This window comes from Camarhynchus parvulus, chromosome 15, assembly GCF_901933205.1.
Source record: "Camarhynchus parvulus chromosome 15, STF_HiC, whole genome shotgun sequence".
Lineage (NCBI taxonomy): Eukaryota > Metazoa > Chordata > Aves > Passeriformes > Thraupidae > Camarhynchus > Camarhynchus parvulus.
Window position 1 is genome coordinate 1579374 of NC_044585.1, and position 21524 is coordinate 1600897.

The 21524-nt window shown below is 55.3% G+C and overlaps 2 protein-coding genes across 5 annotated transcripts; one reads left to right on the plus strand and one right to left on the minus strand.

Moving 5' to 3' along the window:
* Positions 1 to 1284: 1284 nt before the first annotated feature.
* Positions 1285 to 2773, minus strand: LOC115909497 (cytochrome b-c1 complex subunit 9). Its single transcript, XM_030958892.1, has 2 exons — positions 2604 to 2773; positions 1285 to 1520 (listed from the first exon to the last, which is right to left on the minus strand). Exons 1-2 carry the CDS (start codon positions 2742 to 2744, stop codon positions 1482 to 1484), a joined length of 180 nt encoding a protein of 59 aa, XP_030814752.1. The 5' UTR covers positions 2745 to 2773; the 3' UTR covers positions 1285 to 1481.
* Positions 2774 to 2912: 139 nt separating this feature from the next.
* Positions 2913 to 17948, plus strand: ZMAT5 (zinc finger matrin-type 5). Of its 4 annotated transcripts, none has more exons than XM_030958948.1 (6): positions 2913 to 2954; positions 7861 to 8086; positions 8467 to 8529; positions 8964 to 9044; positions 15127 to 15238; positions 17717 to 17948. In XM_030958948.1, exons 2-6 carry the CDS (start codon positions 7960 to 7962, stop codon positions 17844 to 17846), a joined length of 513 nt encoding a protein of 170 aa, XP_030814808.1. In that variant the 5' UTR covers positions 2913 to 2954; positions 7861 to 7959; the 3' UTR covers positions 17847 to 17948. The 4 variants fall into 4 exon arrangements, with proteins under 4 accessions (XP_030814808.1, XP_030814809.1, XP_030814810.1 ...); XM_030958949.1 differs by having other exon boundaries at positions 2915 to 2954; positions 7864 to 8086; XM_030958950.1 differs by having other exon boundaries at positions 2915 to 2950; positions 7864 to 8086.
* The last annotated feature ends 3576 nt before the right edge of the window (positions 17949 to 21524 follow it).

The window sequence follows — 21524 nt, forward strand, 5'->3', positions numbered from 1 at the left end:
ATCCCCTGCTGGGATAATGCTGCTCTCCTGCAGCTCCTGCTCTCTGCACCGATGGCTTCAGCTCCTCCCTGCTGCCCACTGCAGTGCTGTGCCCTCATCCTGTATTCAGCTTTGGTTCAGCTGCTCTGAGCCTGCAACTCTCTCTGAGCTGCTCAGCCTGATGTGGAGCAGCAGCAGAGCCCAGGGAGCTGGCACTCATTCAGATGGGCTTGTCCTAGGAAGGTTTAAACCTTTCTCTCAACCATCTCCATAAAGCACAGCTGGGACTGGGACAGCTGTAGTTGGGTTTGGCTCCAAAAACAAGCACAAGTGTTTAAGTGCTCGTTGTGTTCTCAGAGTAAATGTTTTACCCCCCTGGCACTCATTTGCAAACCCAACAAAGCTGCTGTGAGCACTGCCTCTGATGGGCTCTGCCTCAGCCTGGGCTGGAATTGCTCCTGATTAGTGAAAATGGACTGAGGAGGGGGAGCTGGGGCTGCTGGACTGGGAAAGTGGGAAAAGGAGGAGTCACTCAGGCACATCTCCCTACAGCCACCTGAGAGCTGAGGAATTAACTGAGTCATTACCCCAGGAAGTGCCCAAATAGCCTTCCCATGTAGAAAGAAGTGTTTGACAGGGCCAGGCAGGGCTGGGCTCTTCAGGGAGAAGGGAATGACTGCACAGGGTAAAGGAACTGGACAATCTTTAAGGTCCTTTCCCATCCAAACCATTCCATGACTCCTCTGAGCCAGCCCCTGGGGGAACTGAGTGATCCCTCTGCCTTCCCAGCCCCTTCCCTTGGGTCACTGGGGATGGAGGCAGGTGTGACACACAAACCTGACATCACTTCTGCTCCTGCAGCCATGGGAGCAGCCGGGTGGTGCAGGGATAATCGGGAAAGGGATCCACAGCACCTCTGCCAGCTACAGCTGATCCCTTCTCAGCCCAGCTGTGCAGAGCACACTCCTGCTGGGGCAGGGCTGCAGCACCTGCAGCTCTGAAAGGCCCCGGGCCAGGAATTCCAGCACAGCTGAGCTACAAAAGGTGCTGTGAGTGATTCTGAGCCCCTTTTCTGTGCACAGACCAGGAGAAGCAGACAGCTTCTCACCCTTCCCAGGCAGAAGCCAAGGGCTGTCATGAACCACATCTGTCTCTCTAAGTGCTTTCAAACCCATTTTAAGATGTGGTGATTCCTGACAGTGCCTTGGACCTCAGGCACAGGGCTGTTTTTAAAGATTCTCCACCTCCCAGAGAAGGAGGAGGCACAAAGAGAGCAAAGGACAAGTGAGGTGAACACACAGACACAAGAGAGGACCAGGAGTTTTATTTGAACACAGTAAGGGGAGTACAGCAGCAGAACTCCTTGAGTCCATCTGGCTTCACATGGTATCAGTTGGTGGCTCGGAGTTGTTCCATCAGGAATCCATTCCCAGCTTCAGGAGGTTGAATACATCCCTGCAGTGCCTGTTGCCACCCCAGGCTGGCTCCTGCTGCTGAGCTGCTCAGTTCTCATACTTGTGCTTGATGTGTTTCCACAATTTCTGCAGGCAAAACAAGCAGGAAAAAAAATCAAGATCTTTTAGGCAGCTTCTTGTGGGGTTTGGATAGCAGAATGCAAAATGCAAATTATCCTGCCTGGGGAGGTGGTGATGGGAGTCCTGTACTGGATCTGGGGGACACAAGGATGCACATGGGGGCTCCTGGCTTCTAATCTGGACAGGGAGGGAGCTGCAGAGATTCCCCTTCCCCTGTTCTGCTCTGGATTAGTGGCCCAGAGACACTGCCTCGAATTCCCACCCAGATTAGAGAGGGCAGTTCTGCTCCTGCACATCAGGGATGCACAGAGCAATCATGGAATGGGTTGGAACAGGTCCTAAAGCTCGTCCAGTACCACCCCTGCCATGGCAGGGACACCTCCCACTGTCCCAGGTGCTCCCAGCCCCAGTGTCCAGCCTGGCCTTGGGCACTGCCAGGGATCCAGGGGCAGCCCCAGCTGCTCTGGGCACCCTGTGCCAGGGCCTGCCCACCCTGCCAGGGAACAATTCCTCATTCCCAATATCCCATCCAGCCCTGCCCTCTGGCAGTGGAAGCCATTCCCTGTGTCCTGTCACTTCAGGCTCTTGTTCAAAGTCATTTTCTCATCTCCTGGAGCCTCTGTATGCCCTGAACGGGGCTCTAAGGTCTCCCCCAAGCCTGCCTCGCTATCCTGCCTCATTATCTCATCACTGCTGTACCTGGGAACCTAAGGACGACCTGACCCCTTTTACCCAAGGCACACCCAAGGCCACCAGCCCTTATCCCCTCCCTCTGCCGTGGGCAGATCGGCCAAGCCGGGGGCCTGTAGAGCACAAAAGCGGCTCCTTTTCCTCCTCCTGCTCCCCCGGCCTTGCACGCCCCTTCCAAGCGGCCAGAGAAGCCCAAGGACACCCCGAAGCCCGGACCACCGAGCGCCACGACAGTCGCGGAGCCCCTCGGGGGCGGCCGAGCCGCGCTGACCCTCAGCGAGCCCTGAGGCGGAGCCGCGGGCCCGGGGCTGCCGGGGCGGGGCCCAGCGGGGCCGGCCTGACCTTCAGCACTGGGCCCGCGCCCGGGCGGCCTCGGCCAGGCCTTTACCCAGCCCTTACCCCTTCGTTGAGCTGCTCGAAGAGCGCGTCCGCGCCTTGGTCGAAGGCGCGCTCGAAGAGCACCGCGCCCAGCATGATGGACAGCGCGAACGTGGAGCTGCGGCGGAACAGCGACCCGTACACCCGCCGCAGCAGCACCATCTTGCCTGCGCGCTCTGCGCCTGCGCCGCGCCGCGAGGGCTGCTGGGAGATGTAGGCGGTGCTCTGTAATTTGTACAGCGTGCTAAGCGCCCGTGGGGCATGCGGGGAGTTGTAGGCTGCGCTCTGCGCCTGTTGTGATCTGCGCATGCGCTGTCGCCGTAGGGTGTTGTGGGAGTTGTAGGCGGCGCGGCGCGGGCCTGGCAGAGGTGGGTAAGTGTGGCGGGGGTACCGAGGGTCCCTGTGAGGGGTCCCTGTGAGGCTCCGCTCGTCCCGTCACTCCCGCCTTGTCCTCAGCGGCCTCCGCTGGGCAGCCCCGGGGCTGTGCGGTGAAACCGGCCCGGCCGTGGCTGGGGCGGGACCCAGACGGGGCTGGGGCCAGGGGGCGGTGGGGCGGGAGGGCTGAGGGGGCAGAGACACCCCGGGCCTGCCCTGCCCTGCCCTGCCCTGCCCTGCCCTGCCCTGCCCTGCCAGGGTGTCCGGCCAGGGGTGACAGGGACAGGAAGGAGGCTGCGGTCACTGCCCTCAGCTGACCCCCGGGAGCTGGGTGGGAGGCGATTTGGGGTGGTTTTTGGGGTGTTTTTTGGGGTTTGGAGTTGCAAAAGGAGGTTGGCGTCAGTGTCGGGGGAGTGGGAGAGGGGTGTGGGGCTCATGAATTGAGGAATGGTTGGGTTGGAAGGGACCCCCGAAGCTCATCCAGTGCCACCCCTGCCATGGCAGGGACACCTTCCACTGTCCCAGGCTGCTCCCAGCCCTGTTCAGCCTGGCCTTGGGCACTGCCAGGGATCCAGGGGCATCCTGGACACTCTGTGCCAGGGCCAGAGAACCTCTGACAGCTGCTCCAGAGGCCTCGGGAGGAGTGGGACCTGGCCCTGTGTGGCAGAACAGAAGTGGGAACGTTCCCATTTGCTGCCCCTCTCTTTGTGTTTCTCTGTTTTTAACCTCGGTGAGAGCAGAGCAGCCCCCCGGTGACTCTAGCAGAGAGAGGAGAGAGGTAAATTTGGATTTAGGAAGGCAGAACAGACAGGGGTGGGACAGGGGAATCCTGACACTCAGGCTGTCTCCCCACAGGGCTGTTGTTACATGAGTATCCATGAAGTTCCGGAGCAGACCCTCAAGTGACGCTGCTCTGTTGTTTTGTTTGTCCCACCCCCTCAGAAGTAGCACAAAGTCTGTCTGCAGAGTAATTTCTCCTGATTTATTCATATTTTTTCCCTCATGCAGTGACTCTGGGGATCTGTGGGATTTTTCTGGGTTAGGACAAGACCTCTGCTTGTTCTGGAGGCCTGGAAGGTGCCTGGCACATCCCTGTGCTGTGTTATCCCTTTGGAACCCCTGAATATCCTGAGTGGGAAGGGACCCCCAGGATCATCCAGCCCAGCCCTGTCCCTGCCCAGACCCCCAACAACCCCACCCTGTGCATCCCTGGCAGTGCTGCCCAAAGGCTCCTGGAGCTCTGGCAGCCTCGGGGCCGTGCCCATTCCCTGGGCAGCCTGGGCAGTGCCAGCACCCTCTGGGGGAAGAACCTTGCCCTGAGCTCAGCCTGAGCTGCCCTGGCCCAGCTCCAGCCGTGCCCTGGGTTCTGACCCTGGTCACCACAGAGCAGAACTCAGAAAAACTCCATTTTTATTTTTCAAATGTAACTGCTCTGGATTATCTAACACAAATCCCCTCCAGCTGCCCATTAATTGCTGCTACCAGGATGGTTTGTGTGTGGTGGGGTTGGTGTTGATCCCAAATCAAGCTCTGGATTCCCAGTGGAAGCTGTCCCCACCTGTGGCAGGGATTGGGATGAGATGAGCTTTAAGGTCCCATCCAACCCAACCATTCCATGATTCTCTGACAGGACACAGGGAATGGCTCCCAGTGCCAGAGGGCAGGGATAGGTGGGATATTGGGAAGGAGTTGTTCCTTGGGAGAGTGGGCAGGCCCTGGCACAGGGTGCCCAGAGCAGCTGGGGCTGCCCCTGGATCCCTGGCAGTGCCCAAGGCCAGGCTGGACATTGGGGTTTGGAGCAGCCTGGGACAGTGGGAGCTGTCCCTGCCATGGCAGGGGTGGCACTGGATGGGCTTTAAGGTCCCTCCAACCCGACCATTCCATGATTCCATGGCTCCTCTGGGTGGAATGGAAAGCGGGATCTGTGCCTCTGTCGTTGGGAAGGTGCTGGCAGACTCTGCTGCCATTCCAGGTCTCCCTGCAGACCGGAGCCCATTTAAATTGGCAGCTGAGTATCAGAAGGCTGACACTTGGATTTAATTAATTCACATCTGCCTGGGTATCCGAAGTGGCTGGGATGGCCCCGAGCCCGGGCTGTGAGAAGGCAGGAAATTGAGGTCAGGGCCCAGCAGCACCTCCCGGGGCCGCTGTGGAGAGCAGCAGCTCCCCCCAGACACAGAGGAGTCTGTGCCCCTGCCGGGGTCACCTTCCTCCCTCTGCTCGGGGAAACGGCCCGAGGGGCAGAGATAAAATCTGCAGCTGACACGGAGCAGCGTGGAGTGCTCTGGCAGCAGCTGGAGCAGGGGAAATGTGGGATGGTGCCCAGGATATTTTGGCTAGAGTTGTCCCAAACCCCTCTCTGTCACCTTCCAGGTGCCTCACACCAGGGTATTGCTCACCCAGCAGGGCTCCTGGAGACACAGTGCAGCATTGCTCTTACACTTTCATACAACATAAAGCCTTGGGTTGTTGGAGTTTTTTTTATTTTAATTTGCATTTATTCAGGAAGACTTTTAAGCTGGCACAAAGCCTGGCTGGAAGCATTTATGGCTGCGGTGGGCCCAGGTCTGAGTGCCCTGATTCAGCTGCAAATCAGGGGCTGGAGATGCTGAGAGGAAACGGCCAGGCTGAGGCAGCTCTTTATAGAACAGCTACATTTACTTTATTTCGTAATGACTAAGATGGATTTAATTAGGAGCCATCTCTGTTTTCAGCTGAATAATGCTCTTTGTTTACTGCTGGAGCCGTTTGGGGAGATGGAAATAGGTTGGTGCTGCTCAGAAGCAGCTTTTGACTGCTCTGGACTCACAGAGTGCTGGGAAGTGCTGGTGTTGCAGAGAGTTGGCAGAACCCAGCAAAGCATCCATGCAGTGGAATCCTTGAAAAGATGGGGATAAGTGTTGGGTATAATCACTGAAGGGGAAAGTCTCAGGGAGAATCTGATACCTCTCTAATTGCTTTTCACAATCCCTCTGTCCCCTGCAATGGGAATTGCTCGGAGAATTTGGGAGCAGGCAGCTGTGGGATGTGGGATCAGGAGTCTGTGGGAGCTTTCTGCCCTGGTTGTTGGGGGAGGAGGGGGAAGGAGCTTCTGCAATTATTGCTGTTGGAGTGATGAAAGGGAAAGTTTGAAATACGATTTCAAAGGCTGGCTGCTGCTGGGCTTCCGCAGGCAGAATTCCCTGGGAGATCTCTGGAAACTTGTGTGGGACCACTGCAGAATCTCATTTGTTTTCCCTGTCTGCAGCATTCTCTTCTGCAGAGATGGAGTACAGGAGCCAGCAGCTGAGACTGGGAGATTTCTGTGTCACCAGGAACTTTGGGAGACTATGGAATAACATGTGGAACAGGGATTTTTCAGTATTTAAAAGCTTTGTTCCTCCTGAATTCCAGCAGCCTCACCACAGTGCTGCAAACCTGGCTGCAAAACTCAGGCATGCAAAGGATGAGGGAATTTATGGCTCCATGCTCATTAAGCAGCTCTTGGGTTTGGATTCTTGGGCTGGAGGAGGACAATTTCAGACCTCAAGCCCTGCAGAGCTGGGTCAGGATCAGCCCAGGGCATGGGGGTTTTGGGGTCCCAGCACACCCAGCCGGGGCATGGCCAGTCCTCACTCCCCCAGGAAGGAACCTCAAAGGGATTCCAGTTCACTTGGAATATCTGAACATTTTACCTTCAGTGTGAAGGTTTTCAATCCAATATTAAAAATCTCAGAAGGTCTTCCCATCGAATGCAGCTTTGCTTTAACTTGTGGTGTGAGGCCTCAGAGATTTCCAGGGGTTTGATTTCGAAGCAGCAGTTCCTGGGAGCAGGGGAGGGAAGGGAATGTGGTGCTGTGCTCCTGCTGGGATGGATGTCTGGCAGGAGGCTTGGCAGCCCTGCCTGAGCTGGGCACACCAGGCTCTGAGGCGTTGCCTGGTGCTCTGCTCTTCATGCTGAGCCAGGGGAGTCAGCCAGGGGGCTGTGATTGATTCTGGACTCATTTTATTTATGAAATCTTTATTTCTTTGCTGGTCTCTGTGCCACTCTTTAAATGCATTCAGCTGTCAAAGTGTCAAAACCTGGAGGATTGCTTTGGAGTTTATCTCCCAGTCCATCCATCTTTGCCATTCTTCAGGTACCTTTATATCCCTCTGGAGGGAGCTTGCAGCTCCTTCAGGGTGTTTGTTGCACCTCCAGCAGGGACATCTGATGGGGACAGGTGCCTGAAGGATAAAACACAAGCTGATCTCACCTGCACTGACAGTGGCAGGCCCAGCACAGGTGGGAGCTCCCAAATTCTGTTGTGATCTTAGTGCTGTACTCAGGGCAGACACACCTTGGTGCCATAGGCTGGGGAGAGCAATCCATGATGTCTAGGAAAAAACAGGTGGCTCAGTGGGTTGTAGGAAGTATGTCCTGTAGGGTTTGTAATGCAGCTTCCCACCTGCAGGACAGGTGAGATCAGCTTCTGTTTTATCTTTGAGGATAAAATGAACTTTCCTGGGTTTCTTCCTTACCTTGCAGAGATGGACACGGGGGAGTTTCCTTCCTCTTTTGTATCAGCTCATAGAGGTTCTGGTCAAAGGTCCCCAGGACCTCCAGCTCCTCCTGTTTGCACCTTGAATGGTTTGTGCTGCACCCTGGATGGTTTGTGCTGCACCCTGGATGGTTTGTGTTGCACCTTCCCTGCAGCCTGTGGCTCTCTGTTTTCTGTGCTCTGAGCTCAGGGAAGGGAATCCTTCCAGCAGAGCTGTTGTTGCTTTGGGTGACAGAGATAAATGCAGATCAGGCCTTTTCTCCCATGTACAGGCAGCAGATCCTGGCCCAGCAGTCTGTGATGGACAAGGATATAAACTGTTGGGTCTCACCTCTTTCTCTGCCTGCCAGCCCTAAGTGATTTGAGTTCTCCTCCTTTGGAAGCAGGCGCTGTAAATCCTGGATCCTCCTCTCCCATGGCTGGGTGCCGAGGAGCTGCCTGATGACCTCAGGACATGCTGATGCTGTTTTGCCAGGAGAGACATGGGCAAAAGGTACTTCTGTGACTACTGTGACAGGTCCTTCCAGGACAACCTGCACAACAGGAAGAAACACCTCAATGGAGTGCAGCATCTCCGGGCTAAGAGAGTCTGGTACGACTTATTCCGAGGTGGGTGCTCCCAGCTTCTGCCACTCCTTTCCTGGGACTGGGGGGGTGATGGATGTGGATGGGGGGAGTGGGAAGAGAAAATAAATGACCACTGATGGTTTATACACTGTGTGTGCCAGCAATTTGAGCACGTGATGCTGCTGAATCAAGCAGTCTCAGAGGTGAAACCCTCATGTGTGGCTCTGACCTGTCTCAGCACGCAGTTCCAGGTGTGTTAGTGCCAGCCTGAGGAGTGCAGTGGGAGTGGGCTAAACTGGCTGTGAAACCATTGCCTGCATGTCCCTCTGCTTCCTCCTGCTCCCTGACCAGTTTGGGACTGGACATGGTGGGATTTTGCCGTGCCCAGGATCTTTACCTGGGTTCATCCCTTGTCTCCCCAGATGCTGCTGCAATCCTGCAGGAAGAGCAAACCAAGAAACCTTGTCGGAAGTTTCTGCAAACAGGTGAGGAGTTCTGAGGTGGAAAGAGGTGCCTGGGCTCGAGCAGCTCCTTCCAGAGCCAGCCCAGGGCTGGAGGGAGGGGCTTAGGCCTGTGTCTGGCATCCAGGTGTGATGGAGTCTGGGTTTGCTTGCACAAGGACCTCTTGTGGGTGGTTCTCATGGGACTCTGGCTTTTCCCAGGATTATTAAAGTTGGAAAAGACCTTTAAGATCACCAAGTCCAAATGTCAATACAGCACCAGCATGTTCATCATTAAACCACATCCCCAGGTGTCACATCCACAGACTTTTTTGAGCACTTCCAGGGGTGGTGACTGCACCACTTCTCTGGGCAGCCCATTCCAATGTTTTACAACCCATTCTGTGAAGAAATATTTCCTATTATCTAATCTAGAGAATTTTGAAACTGAATTTTCAAATCTTACTATTTCATTCCAGGACAGTGTGATTTTGGGTCCAACTGCAGATTTTCCCACATGACAGAGCAGGACCTGGAGAAGCTGAGTGCCCAGGTTCAAGGTGAGTCCTCCAACAAGGCAATGTCTGAGCATCCTCTTGCAGAGGGAGTTGCTGCAGGGGGGTGTGGGGGGTTGTGCAGGCTGTGATCCCTTGCTGCCTGCACAGAGCCAGCCAATCCCTCCTGCTTCCCAGTACTGTGTGAGCCTGGAAGTGCTGCAGTTTGTCATATGCTCCCTGCTCTTAAGCTGCTGGCACAGACACAAACCTGGAGCTGAGCAGTGCTGCTACCACTTGGCAGCAAGAGTTTGGAGTGGCCTTCCTGAGCCCTCGGGGTTTTGTTCAGTCAGGGAATAAAAACTGTCAGCAGCAGAGGGCACTGGTACATCACATCCCCTTAAATTTATGGATTTGATTTCCCCCCACCTTGCTGCTATTACCAGGGAGCTGCTGCTTCCACCCGTGGGAAGAGCTGGTGGGAAGAGCTGTCCTGCTGTCGGGCTGTGAAAGGGGTCCTGGATCCAGAAACAGCCTCTGCTTGGGTGGCTTTGGATGGAAGTGAAGTGTGGGCAGAGGGTGGAAGGCAGCTGCTCCCTGCTGGGAGCCTGCAGAGCACTTTTGAACTTTCTCATTCTGGGACTACCGTTCTTGGAACTACTTTTCTTTTAGGGAAAAGAGGTGGTAGCTCTGTTTTCTCCACAGGAGCCGTTACTTTAGTGGTTAAAGAAAATCACAGAATCACAGACTGGGCTGAGTGGGAAGGGATCTTAGAGCTCATCTCACTCCACCCCTGCCATGGGCAGGGACACCTTCCACTAGACCAGGTTACTCCAAGCCCCATCCAAGCTGGCCTTGGACACTTCCAGGGAGTGTGAGTGAGGTGTTGGTGAGAACTTGTGGAATGGCTGAAATCCCCACTGGATATCATCTAATCCTCACCATGCTGCAAGCAGGGTGAACTCAAGCAGGGTGTTCAGGGCTACATCCAGTGTGTTTCAAATATCTCAAGGCTGGAGAATCTGTGGGTGACCTGATCCAGTGTTTGACTAGGTTCATAAAAATGTGTAATTTTTAAAATAGTTAAATAGAAATTCCTCACAGAAAATCCCATATTTTGGGTTGTGCCATTGTCTCAGTACTGGGGAGCCCAGGAGTGGGTACAGCACCCAGATCTGGCCTGACAGTGTGGAGCAGAGAAGGATTCCTTCCCCAGCCTGGTGTCCCAGTGCAGCCCAGCTTGGAGCAGCTCCCATGCCCACATCCTCTCTGGAGCCAGCTGTTGTTTTGCCGGGAGTCTGGCGAAGCCAGGCTGAGGTGTTGGAAGTGTGGGATGTGAGAGGAGGGTGTGCGTGGGGCAGAGCCTCTCCTGGCCCTCAGAGGGATCCTGTTTGGGGAGGGAGAGCTCAGGGGAGCCAGGGGGAGGCAGGCAGGCAGCACAGAGCTGTGCTGAGTCAGTGAGAGCCCCCGAGGTGACTCTGGATCAATCTCTGAACGCTGCTGGCAGTCGATAATGGCACGGTGGGGATGGAGTGCTCCAGCCTTTCCCAGAGCCACCTTCCAGCCAGAGCCTCTGCCTGACCCCCCTCTGCTGGGCTCCCGAGGGTGCACAGAGTGGCAGCACAGGAACCTCTGGCATTTCCAGGCACTGGCTGTTCCTGCAGGAGAAGTGGGAGCTCTCTGGAGCGGAGCAGGGAGGGCTGGCAGCTCCTCTGCGCTCGGGCAGCTTTCCTTGCCAATTACACTTGTTATTGAGTATTGACTTGTGTCAAATGGGTCGGTGTAAGTGCAGGATTGGCTGCTGAGAGCCAATTCCAGGGAGATTACTGGGAAACCTTGCATTTGTGCTCCGGAGTCAAACATTTCATTTACCAATTAGCCCTGAAGGAGCGATGGCCAGGGCACAGGGGGTGCTTGGTTGGAGAGTTCAATCCTGCTCACCTCTCTCATGGTGAGGTTTTGTGCATCACACAGGCTCCAGCTCTGATCAGAGAGTTTGGAGGGATTTGGTGTGGGGAAAGGCTCAGCAGGATTTGCTGGAGGAGAGGGACAGCCTGTAACAGACAGAATGGAAGGACCAGACACTGTCATGGGGATGTCCCAGCACTCCTTCAGCTGCCAAAGCACTCTTGTCCCAGGTGCTGGGGATGAGGAGGGCAGAGTTGAGGGCAAGCTTGTAGTGGTAGGGTGTGTAATTCACACAGGATCCTCCATCAGTAATATCCCACATGCATCCCCACTCAGGATCTCTGAGCCATCCCAAGCCACAGCCAGCAGGATTGGAGCAATCTGGACCAGGCTGCCTCTCACTGACCCAGCTGGGAGATTTTGGCAGCTTTGGAGCCAGGGGTCATCAGGGATTTGAGATGAGCTGAGAGGCTGGAAGCTCCAGAGCTTTCCCAAGCCTTGGGGGACCATGCTGGGGGTGGCTAGGCTGGTAGGGGATACTTTCCTGGTGGGCCCACAGTGCTCTTAACCCCCCTTTCCTCAGCTCTGGTGCAGGCAAAGCCTTGTCTGACTTTTTTTTAACCCATCTAAACCGTGATGACACTTTTTTTATCATGTAAGTATTGAACCTGTCCCTGAGTCCCTGTGAGTATTTGGCATTGGTAGCTCCGTGTCCGTGAACTCACCTTGATAATGAAGTATTTTTATCACAGCCAAAGGAAACATGGCATTATCCTTAACATTTGGCCCTTTTAATGCTGGGAGTTCACCCTGTAGTTTGTGTAAGTTTTGTGGGTTAAGTAGGAAAATTTCTGGATGATTCCATGTTCTAGAACAGCTTGGAGCCTGGCCTACTTTGGCATCAGCATCTCTGCACCCTGTAGAATATCCTCATCAAGAAGCAACAGTTTACACCTTCAGCAGGGAGGGAGCTCATATTCCCAGCTGTTCCCCCATCAAAGCATTAGCCTTCTGCATCTGCTGCATCATTCATCAGCAAGACACTTCCAGGCTGTCATTTTAAGTACAGTCATGTCAGGAAAAGTCACTGTCAAATTGCCATCTCCTTGCTCAGAGTTATTGGCTCCCCGCTAATCCGTGTCCCTAGTGCAGGCAGGATTGACCTGGCTGGGCTCTGGTGGCTCCAGCCAGGCAGGGCTGCCAGAGGAGGCCACACCTGGGGAGGGTTTGCAGGATGTCCATGAGGTCGCAGGGATCTGAGGGCCCTGCTGGGGTGGCTGGATCCACTGGTTTAACTGGGCAGGGAGCAGGAGTGCTCACACTGGGCTGCAGGGCAGTCACTTGCTTGGCTGCTCCGATTGCAGGGGCTCCTCAGCCTCATCTCAGCCATGCTCTGGTGCTGGTCTTGTGCTCTGGGGGAGTTGGGGTTCCACATCATCCACCAGGGATTTCATGTGCATCTCTTTGCTGGGTGGGAACTGAGGGATTTCCTGTGCATCGCCTTGCTGGGTGACCCCCCCAGAAGTATGGTGGGTTCCATCTCTCACACAGCAGTGCCTTTGTCCAGAATAAAACCCATGAGGAGAGAAGATAGGTGTGGACCCTGCTCTGGCATCATTAGAGGCACTTCACAACTACAGATGCTCTTTCAATTGGCTGTAATCAGACTTTGCAGCAGACACCACAGTGAGGAGGAGTGGGGAAGCACCTTCACACCTGTCCAGCTGCATGGGCACGTGTGGGGAGCAAGGGCTGGTAAAGGCCTTTCAGAGCTGCTTCTTGGAATAGCTGTTGGCATTCAGGGAGTATTTCCAATTTCAGGGTGTGTTTGGTGGTCCCTGGATGGGATGTGTGTGCTCCAGAGGGACATGGACAACTTAAAAGTGGGCGGAGCTGGAGAGCTGCCTGTCCCTGCTGCCACATTTCTGAGCCTGAGGTTTGGACTGCTCTGGAGCAGCAAATCCTGGAGCTGTGAGAACAGGGAGACAGCTGCATGTCTTTCTGATGTGGATATCTGGGGCCTCATTTGGGGCAGTGCGAATCCAGAGTGGTTCCACAGCATCCAGTGAACTTTTCTGGCTGGGACCGTAAGTTGTGGCTACTCCATCCCTGGTGTGGTATCTTGGGGCTCCCTGCTCTGAGCAGAGAAGCTTGGACTGTTCATGCTCTGTTCTCTGTTGGGGCTGGGAGTTGGATGAAGAGGAAATCACAGAGGTACAGAGAGGTGGGAGAGATTCTCCATGGTTTTCTTCCCTGCCTCACTGAAGCTTCTCATAGACACTGCTTGTCTGTCCCTCAAGAGGTGGAAGAACATGGAACAAAGGGAAATAAGGTGCTCAAGGTTGCCAGCTGAGTGTGAGCAGTGCCCAGCTCTCCAGGCTGAGCTCCTTGCCTGCCCATCTCCCCACCTGGCCAGCTGGTTGGGTTGACCCCAGGTAGCTCTGCTGGGGCTTTGATCCCTGGGAACAGCTGTGGGAGACTGGAACTTTGCTGTCCCCAACCTTCTCGGTGGGCTCAGAGCAGCAGCCGGACCACAGCGGGCTTTCTGTGGTGGCACTGGGCACATTGTCACCCCGCCCAGCAGCAGCAGCTGAAAAGGCTGGATGACAAATTATCCATCTGGCTGCTCATTGTGTAGCACATCCCTGCCATCCTGATTTAGTATTCAACAGGCGGATGAATAATTGGTTGCCACCAGTAGGATGAAGTGATCCTTCACTCTGCCCAAGCACTATTAATTTCACACTCTGTCTGCAAAGGTATAATATTTTCCTTAAAACGTGTGACATAGGGTGGGTGGGTGTGGAGCAGGCTCCTGAGGGCCACGGCTGCAGGTGCCTTGATCCCTAAATGGGACCAGGGGGAAGGGTGGATGAGCAGGGCTAAGGGAATGACATGCAGCTGCCTCTGCTTCCTTTTTATTGTCACCATTTGGTTTTCTGAGTTCCCTGCTCTGTTAGGTGGAAAGTTTTCACTAGGCTGGGGCTGGGATTGCTGGGAGCGTGTCCTCATCCCTGATGTGCTGGCAGGAGTGTGGCTGTGTCAGGACTCCTGCTAGACCTGTTCAGCACCAGCTCCCTCCCTGGAGCTGGGGGACACTGGGGAGCTTTGCTAACTGGGCAGCTGTGGGTTTGTGCCACGCTGGCTCCGTGCCCTTCTCCCCAGGGGGTGCCTGTGGGCATCTGCCCACACAGCCCTTCCAGAGTGATTGGAGGAGTTGAAATCTTGATTCAGTAAACAGCAGAGGTTTCCTACTGGTTTCCTTCCTTGTTCCTACCCACCATGAGAAATAGAACAAGGAGTAATGGGCTCAAACTGAAAGAGGGGACATTTGGGTTAGGTATAGGTTGGAGTCAATGATCTCTCTTGAACCTGATCGATTCTGTAATTCTGTGATTTATGGAAGAAATCCTTACCTCTGATGCGGTGAGGATCTGGCACAGGGTGCCCAGAGCAGCTGTGGCTGCCCCTGGATCCCTGGCAGTGCCCAAGGCCAGGTTGGACAGGGCTGGGAGCAGCCTGGGACAGTAGAAGGTGTCCCTGACTGTGGCAGGGGGTGGCACAGGATGAGCTTTGAGGATGAGCCCCAACCAAACTATTCCATGATTCTAAATACAAGAACTTGTCCCCTGGTTCTCTCTGCCCTGGTTCTGCCCCTGGGCTGGTGACAGCTCTGCCTGGGCTGTGAAGGGGTTGGGGACACATCAGGCAGGGAGCTCCTTAAGCAGCCCTGACAGCAGCTCTGGGATCTGTCTGCTGGCTGGAATACGCACCCGGAACTGTTCAGACTCCCTGGGCTGCCAAGGCTGCATCGATCCGGACACTGTCCCTGTCATTTCCACCTAACAGGGCAGGGATGGCACCGCTGCTGCTGCCACTTCGAGGGACACAGCTCTGGAAACAGCTCAGGGCCAGCTGAGGCTGTTCCAGGAAAGGATGAGGGTGATCTGCCCTGGGGGGAGATGTCAGACTCCCCTCAGTGCCCAAACTGCCACCGTGCTGGTTTAGCTCTTGTCCCCTGCTCTGCCTGGCTGCAGCTGTCACCAAGCATCAGATGGCAGGAGGGCACAGGAGGAGGAGGGGCTGCCTAGGCATGGTGCACACTCTCCACCCTGTGAAACTCTGCAGGGTAATGAGCAGCAGGTTTAATGGAGTGAAAGGACAAGGATCTGGTGGCCCTTTCTCTCATGGCCCTCCCTCTGATCCAGCCCTCTCTGATCTCAATCTTTCTCTCAAGCAGGAGAGAAGAGGCTGAAGGAGCTGCAGAGGGAGGGAGCAGATATCCCACCGGGCACTATCGAGGACTGGCTGGACAAGAGAGCCCAGAGGCTGAGTGCAGCTCAGAGCAGCAGGTACTGGGTGCTGGGCATCATCCAGGTATGGATGCAAGGGGGATCCCACAGGAGGGCTGGGACAGGGGAGGGTGCAGGGCATGAGAGCTCCCAACACCCCTAGGCAGCACTCATGAGGGGCCTGTGTGTGGATGCAGCCCTGCCTGCCCCACCAGGGATGTCTGCACAGGTGTCCCCGTTTGCCAGGGGACACTTTGGGAACAAGCCACAGCAGAGGGCTGCCCTTGCTCTGTGCAGAGCTCACAGACACACCTGGAAGGACAGAGCTGCTGCTGTGCTGGCTCATTAATGCCCAGGGTTCAGTGTCAGGAGCCTGCTTTCATCTGTTGACAGCTCCCCCATGCCCTGCCTGCCAGGGAGGGTGGAATTGGCTCCTCCTCACAGGATCCATTCAGACTGGGGCACTGGCTGTTTCCTGGCTCACCTGACTGTGCCGCAGGCTTAATGGGATGACGTTTGGGCCGGTGCCAAATCTCTCTTCTGTTCTTTCTCTGTTTGTTCCCGTCCTCTCCCTGTTTGGACTGGGCAGGAGCTTCCTTCTGGTGCTTGTCTGAGCTTGTTGCTCTGGGATTGTTCTGTCCCTCAGCTCAGCTGCCCTTGGCCTTGCAGAGGTGCCCACATTCCTGTCCACTTCACTTGCCCCATTTTGTTTGTCCTGCCTGTGGATCCCTGGAACATAGGGTGGATCTGCTCTTACGGAAGATAGCCATCACTGTTCCCAGAGGAATTTCCAGACCTTCAGAACAACTTGGTCATACCCAGAGGAATGTTCAGACCTTCAGAACTTGGTCCCTGCTTCCTCCATAGATGCACAAAACAAATTTCCAGGATTGTTGCTCATTTTCCAGCCTCCCTCTCCCTGCAGGCTCAGAAACCATCTGCTACAGGAATTAAACACCAACTATTGGAACTTCCCTTCCTCTCTCCAGCCTTGCCAAAGCCTCTCCCAATCATCTCTGTGCTCCCCTTGTGCCCTCCAGCCCCACATTTCATGGAATTGATTTTTACCGATTTCCAAAGGAAACATAGAGCATGGATTTCCATTAGAAAAGGATCCAAAGCCTCAAAGCTTCTGAGATGCCACAAGTTCCATGAGTGTGAAAGTGGGTAGAGGAGAGGGATCCCATTAACACCTTCAGAAAGGAAATATTCTTGACCTTGCTGGCCACTGGAGAATTCCTGTGGGACAGCCATTGAAAATGCTCCAGCTGTATGTAAACCTTTGATAGAGCACTTGTAGCTCATGAGACCCCAGGGAATTGAGTACCCAGGCAGCATCCTGCCTATTGATCAGTCCTGCTGCTCAGGAAATGCTCATTAGGTGATGGCTCAACCTTGCAGCATTCCCTCTGCCCCATATCCACCGTGTGCCTGAGCCACAGTGCTGGGGGGATGACACCAAACATCCCTGCCTAGAGGGGCTGGTGTGTGTCCTCATGGTCCTGCCTCATCCTGGGCTCTGGAGAATCCTCACTGAAGGGATAAAACCTTGAGCCAAGTGACTGCTCTGTGCTAGTTGCCTGGAAAACGCTCCTGGAAAACTACTCCTGTAGTTGGCTCTGGGCCACGGCCCCGCAGGGAGAGGAGGGTGCTGCTTCTCCCCGGGGTTATGTAAAGGAGTTTGATTAGATTTCTTCTGGCATAACAATTAAAAAGATTCATCAGGATCGGAGGTAGAGGCCTGAGAAGCTGCAAGGTTGCTGTCAGGGCTTGTGTGAGAGAACAAATGAGCTTCCTGCACTTGGGAATTAATGGAAAAGGTACGTTTCCCATGAATTTAAACGTGCCCCGGTCAAACTGGAGGCAAGGGAGAGATGGTTCTTTCTCCTGCGCTTCTTCATCCCAGTGTGGTGTTTGCAGCAGCCTCGACCAGTAAAGCTGAGGAGAGGGGCAGGGACAGAGTGATTCCCAGGCTGGGGGGTGAGGGAGAAGCCTCTTCCCTCTGCTGAAGGGTCCTCTGGTGCACACACCCCGCTGGTTTGGCAGCTCCTCCGTTTCCGAGGGGTCCTTGTCCTTTGGGAAGTGCACAGCTGGCTTGGGATTTGGGCTGCTTGGAAAGAAACATCTGCTGGTTTTGTTTGTTCATCCAACTCAGCTGTGTGAGGAGTGGGCATGGAGGGGCTGGGAGCAGCCCTACCCCCTGCACCTGGCAGCTGTGCCTGCTGAGCCCCTCTCAGGGGGCTGTGCTGCTCCCCCCAGCCCAGACCCCCTCACCTCAGTGATCCCACCTCAGTTTTCACTGGCACACACTGCTAGGCTGCCTGGATATGCTGGGAATGGTCACACAACTGTTCTGGTGCTGGATTTGGGATGGGGGTGTGAATGAACCCATTTGGTGATAACCAAACCCCTCCTCTGCTGGCCCCTTCTCTTTGGGGGCTACTGGAGGGGGCACAGGGAAGCCCAGCCCCCAGCCTGGCCTTGGTTTCAGACAGACACACTGCTTCTCACCTCATCCCTTTCCATCTCCCCTCACAGTGCTCTTCTTGAGAAACCAGCACCCTTCCAGTACCCTCTGGGCTGGCCACCAGTGCAGGAGCTGCCCCCATCCCTGCAGGCCCCCCCGCCCGGGGAGTGGCCAGTGCCCCCCAACCTGCAGTGGGGCTGAGGCACCCCCAGAGCCTGGCTGGGGCTGCCTGCCTCTGCTCTGGGAGAGGGACAGGATTATTTATACACACTTTTATTTCAATAAACCCTCCTCCTGCCTGTTGCAGCCTCCGTGTGTCGTGTTCGTGTTCCTGCTGGCCCGGCAGCCTCCTGTGGGCTGAGCCACTCCCCTGGCTCTGGAATGGGGATGTGTGCTCAGCACAGCTCCAGCCCTGCACAGGGGCTGTCTGTTGTCACCTGGAGCCGACATTCCCCATTTCCTGGGTGGGATCCATCCCCTCAGATCGCTGCTGGCTCTGTGCTGGGCTCTGTGTTCCAGGCTGGAGGAGGACCCAGGCTTTTAGAACTGATGTTTCATTTCCTTGGGTGTTGGTGCCATGTTTGTTCCTGATAAACTCAGGGTGTGACCCTTCCTGGGTCCAGGTGCTGGAGCTCCCAATGGAGAGCCTGGGGAGCTTCCCTCAGCCCTGCTCCTGCTGTGCTGGAGGTGGGGGGCAAGGAGGGGAAATATCCCAAGGTTTCTCCACAGTGGGAGTTTGGGTCATCTCTCCTTGCTGGTGAAGTGTGGGGTGAGGGAGGCCCTTGGCTGTCTCAGGAAGGGAGCAGGGTGCTGCAGCTCCAGGGGCAAGGGGGGATCCTGTCCAGCATCATTCTGGGAGGCAGCTCTGGCAGCGGGTTTGTCCAGGAGGGCTGTGCCCACTGCCAGAGCATTCCAGGTTTGGCTGGGCAGAGAGGTGGTGGGTCCAGATTCATGAAGAGCACGGGCAGGAGCCAGCTGCCTGTGGCCAAATCCTGCCTGGATCGCTCCAGCAGGGCAGGGATGTGATGGCAAATTGTCACAGGAGCGTCAGCCCCATCCTGGGACGTGGCTCTGACAGGAGCAGGGACTGGATGTGACAGCAGCCTGGAAACAGCCTTGGCTTCAGTCTGGATGAGTTCTACGTCCAACTAGAGAATGTTTTTATCCTTCCAGGCAGGAGCCCTGGGCTTGCTGGAGAGCAGGAGCACAGGGCTTGGGCTCAGAAGAGGACAGGTGGATTAATAAGGGCACCCAGCTGGCTCCTCTTTGGGAATGGGTGGGAGTCCCTGGAGCAAGGGAACCCTGCCCCCAAGGAGATGGGAAGTGGGGATCTCCTAGGGGCTGTGGGATGCTCCAGAGTGGGAGCTGGGCCTGCTCTCTCCAAGCTTGGATGTGCATCCCTGTGCCCCAGCCTGGCACAGAGGAAGAGTCCTGGGGAATGTTGAGGGTCTCCACTGACTGGGGGGGACAGTGGCTGCTCTGCTGGTGGCAGCCAGGACACACTCCTGGACACCTGAGGCCACCAACACCAGCAGATCAGGGAACTCCCACTCCAGTCCCTTCCATGGATTTTTTCCCCAGTCAACATCCAAATCCTTCCCTGTTCCTCGAGTTATTGGAGCTGTGCTTTGCTCAGCCCCCAGGCCTGTTCCTGCTCCCTGTACTCCAGTCCTGGTGGGTTTTCCAGCTGATCCAGTTGGGGTTGTTTTACCCAACACTTCCAAACTTCAGGGCTCCCCAGATGTAGCTTAAATTAGATAGAGTTCTCTGAGGGCAAGCTCTGGAACCCAACTGTAAATGAAAATTGCAGTGTAAAACACAACAGCCACAGCCTTTCCTTGCTCCCAAGGAGTTGAGCTGCTCTGGTAGCAGAAATTCCCAATAAAGGCTGAAAAGCAAGAGCAGGAGCATTCCCTGTTGAGCTACAGCTTGTCCAGAGGGAGGTGAGAGGGGCTGCCAAGGGGGATTCATTAAAGTTGGGGTTTTCCCACAAAAAGTTCAGGATGTGTGGCCGACGGGCTGAGCCCGGCATCACCCACGGGATATCATGGATTCATGGAGCTCCTAACTCCCAGAGGGGAGGAGGCTGGGAATTGCAGGGTGTGTGGGGTGTGTGTTACAGCAGTGGCAGGAGGTGACAATGCCATGGATCACCGGGGTGGGACACAGCCACTGTGGGCTCATCCATGGGAAAAGGCTGCGGGAGGAGGACTCCAAAGCAGGACGGGGCTGTGGCTCCTTCCCACAGGGATGGCTGGTACCTGATCCCGAGGGATGCTGCAGGGATAGACTCACTGTCCCCGGGGTGGGGGTGAGGAGCTGCTGCCCAATAGTGAAGCCCGAGCCAAAGTGCCTTTGCTGGAGCAAGAACTGGAGTAATTTATCGGGAAGCTTTTAGGGAAATGAGCGGCTGCTGGGCCCCTGCCAAGCGCAGCCCCGCTGGGCTCTGCCCGTGTCCTCTGGCAGCTCTTGCTGGGAGAGAGGGACGGGAACTGGAGTGGGAATGGGGACAGCATGTGCACTGGGGTGAGGACAGGACAAAAGGATTGGAACGGGGGTAGAGATAGGGTCTAGGATGGGGATGGGGGAAGGGAGAGGGGCAGGGATGGAAATAAGTATGGGGATGGGGATGGGGATGGGGAGCAGTCAGGGATGAGGATGGGACAGGGATGGGGATGGGGATGGAGATGGGATGAGGATGGGACAGCAGTCGGGATGGGGAGTGGGGAAAGGGACAGAGAGAGGAGTGGAAATAAGGATGGGAGTGTGACTGAGGATGATGTCGGGGAGGGAGACAGATACTGGGACAAGGACAGGGATGGGAATGGGACCGAGACAGGAGTGGAGCTGAGCCCATCCCATACTTGTTCCAGCACAAGAGAAACAACCATTACCAACTCCTTCCCTTCCTATCCCAAACACTTCCCAGAGCTATGGAATCGCTGCCCTGCAACCCCCGCTGGGGTTGCCGCCACTTTTGCTCCGTTGTCCCCATGTCCGTGGAACCCATGCAGGGTCCTGCTCCCTCCCACCTCCCCTCGCCCGCGGCAGCCCCCATCTCCCGGCACATTCCCTTTGTTTTTGCCTTTCCTGGCGGTCCCTTAATTGAATTATCCCGGAGCATCTCTGTTGCAGCAGCCGCAGTGATCCGTGGCCTCTGCGGCAGAGCAGGGACGCAGCTGGGACCCCGTTCCGGGATCCCGCCTGCCCCGGCATCCCGCCTGCTCCGGGATCCCTCCTGCTCCGGGATCCCTCCTGCTCCGGCATCCCGCCCGCTCCGGGATCGGGAGCTGCCATTCCAAACCTGCCCCAAGAAATCCGTTCTGCCGATTCCCATTAAAATTAATTGAGCAGCTTTGAAACGCTGAGCTTGGGGGATGGCATTATTCCTTTTATCTAATTTTTTCTTTTACATTATTGTATTTTCTGGCAAATTAAATTGTCCTTTTTTTTCCCTTCGTCTTCTTTTATGTTTATTCACAGTGTCTATAATAGACCTGGTTAAAAATAAATAAATATATATATATATATATATATATATACACACATGTCTCTGAGACCACGTGTCTCCTTTGGAAATGCCAGTCCATAAAAAATCCAAACTTTCTGCAAGAGATGGATGAAATTTCATTACTGATGCGGAGCGTCCCGCACTTTGTGAGGCAGCCGGAGTGATTTCATTGCCGTGGAGCACTTCCCATTTCCATTTCTCATTTGGACGTTCGTTTCAATTTGTTTGATAAATTAGAGAAGATCAAAAAAAAAGGCCCCACCCAAACCCTAAATCAATAAAATGCCACCAGTTTCTCCTGGCATCCCAAAAATGGGGTGTCCCTCCCGTGGTGCTGCAGGGTGGGAATTGCCATGCTGGTGCAGGGA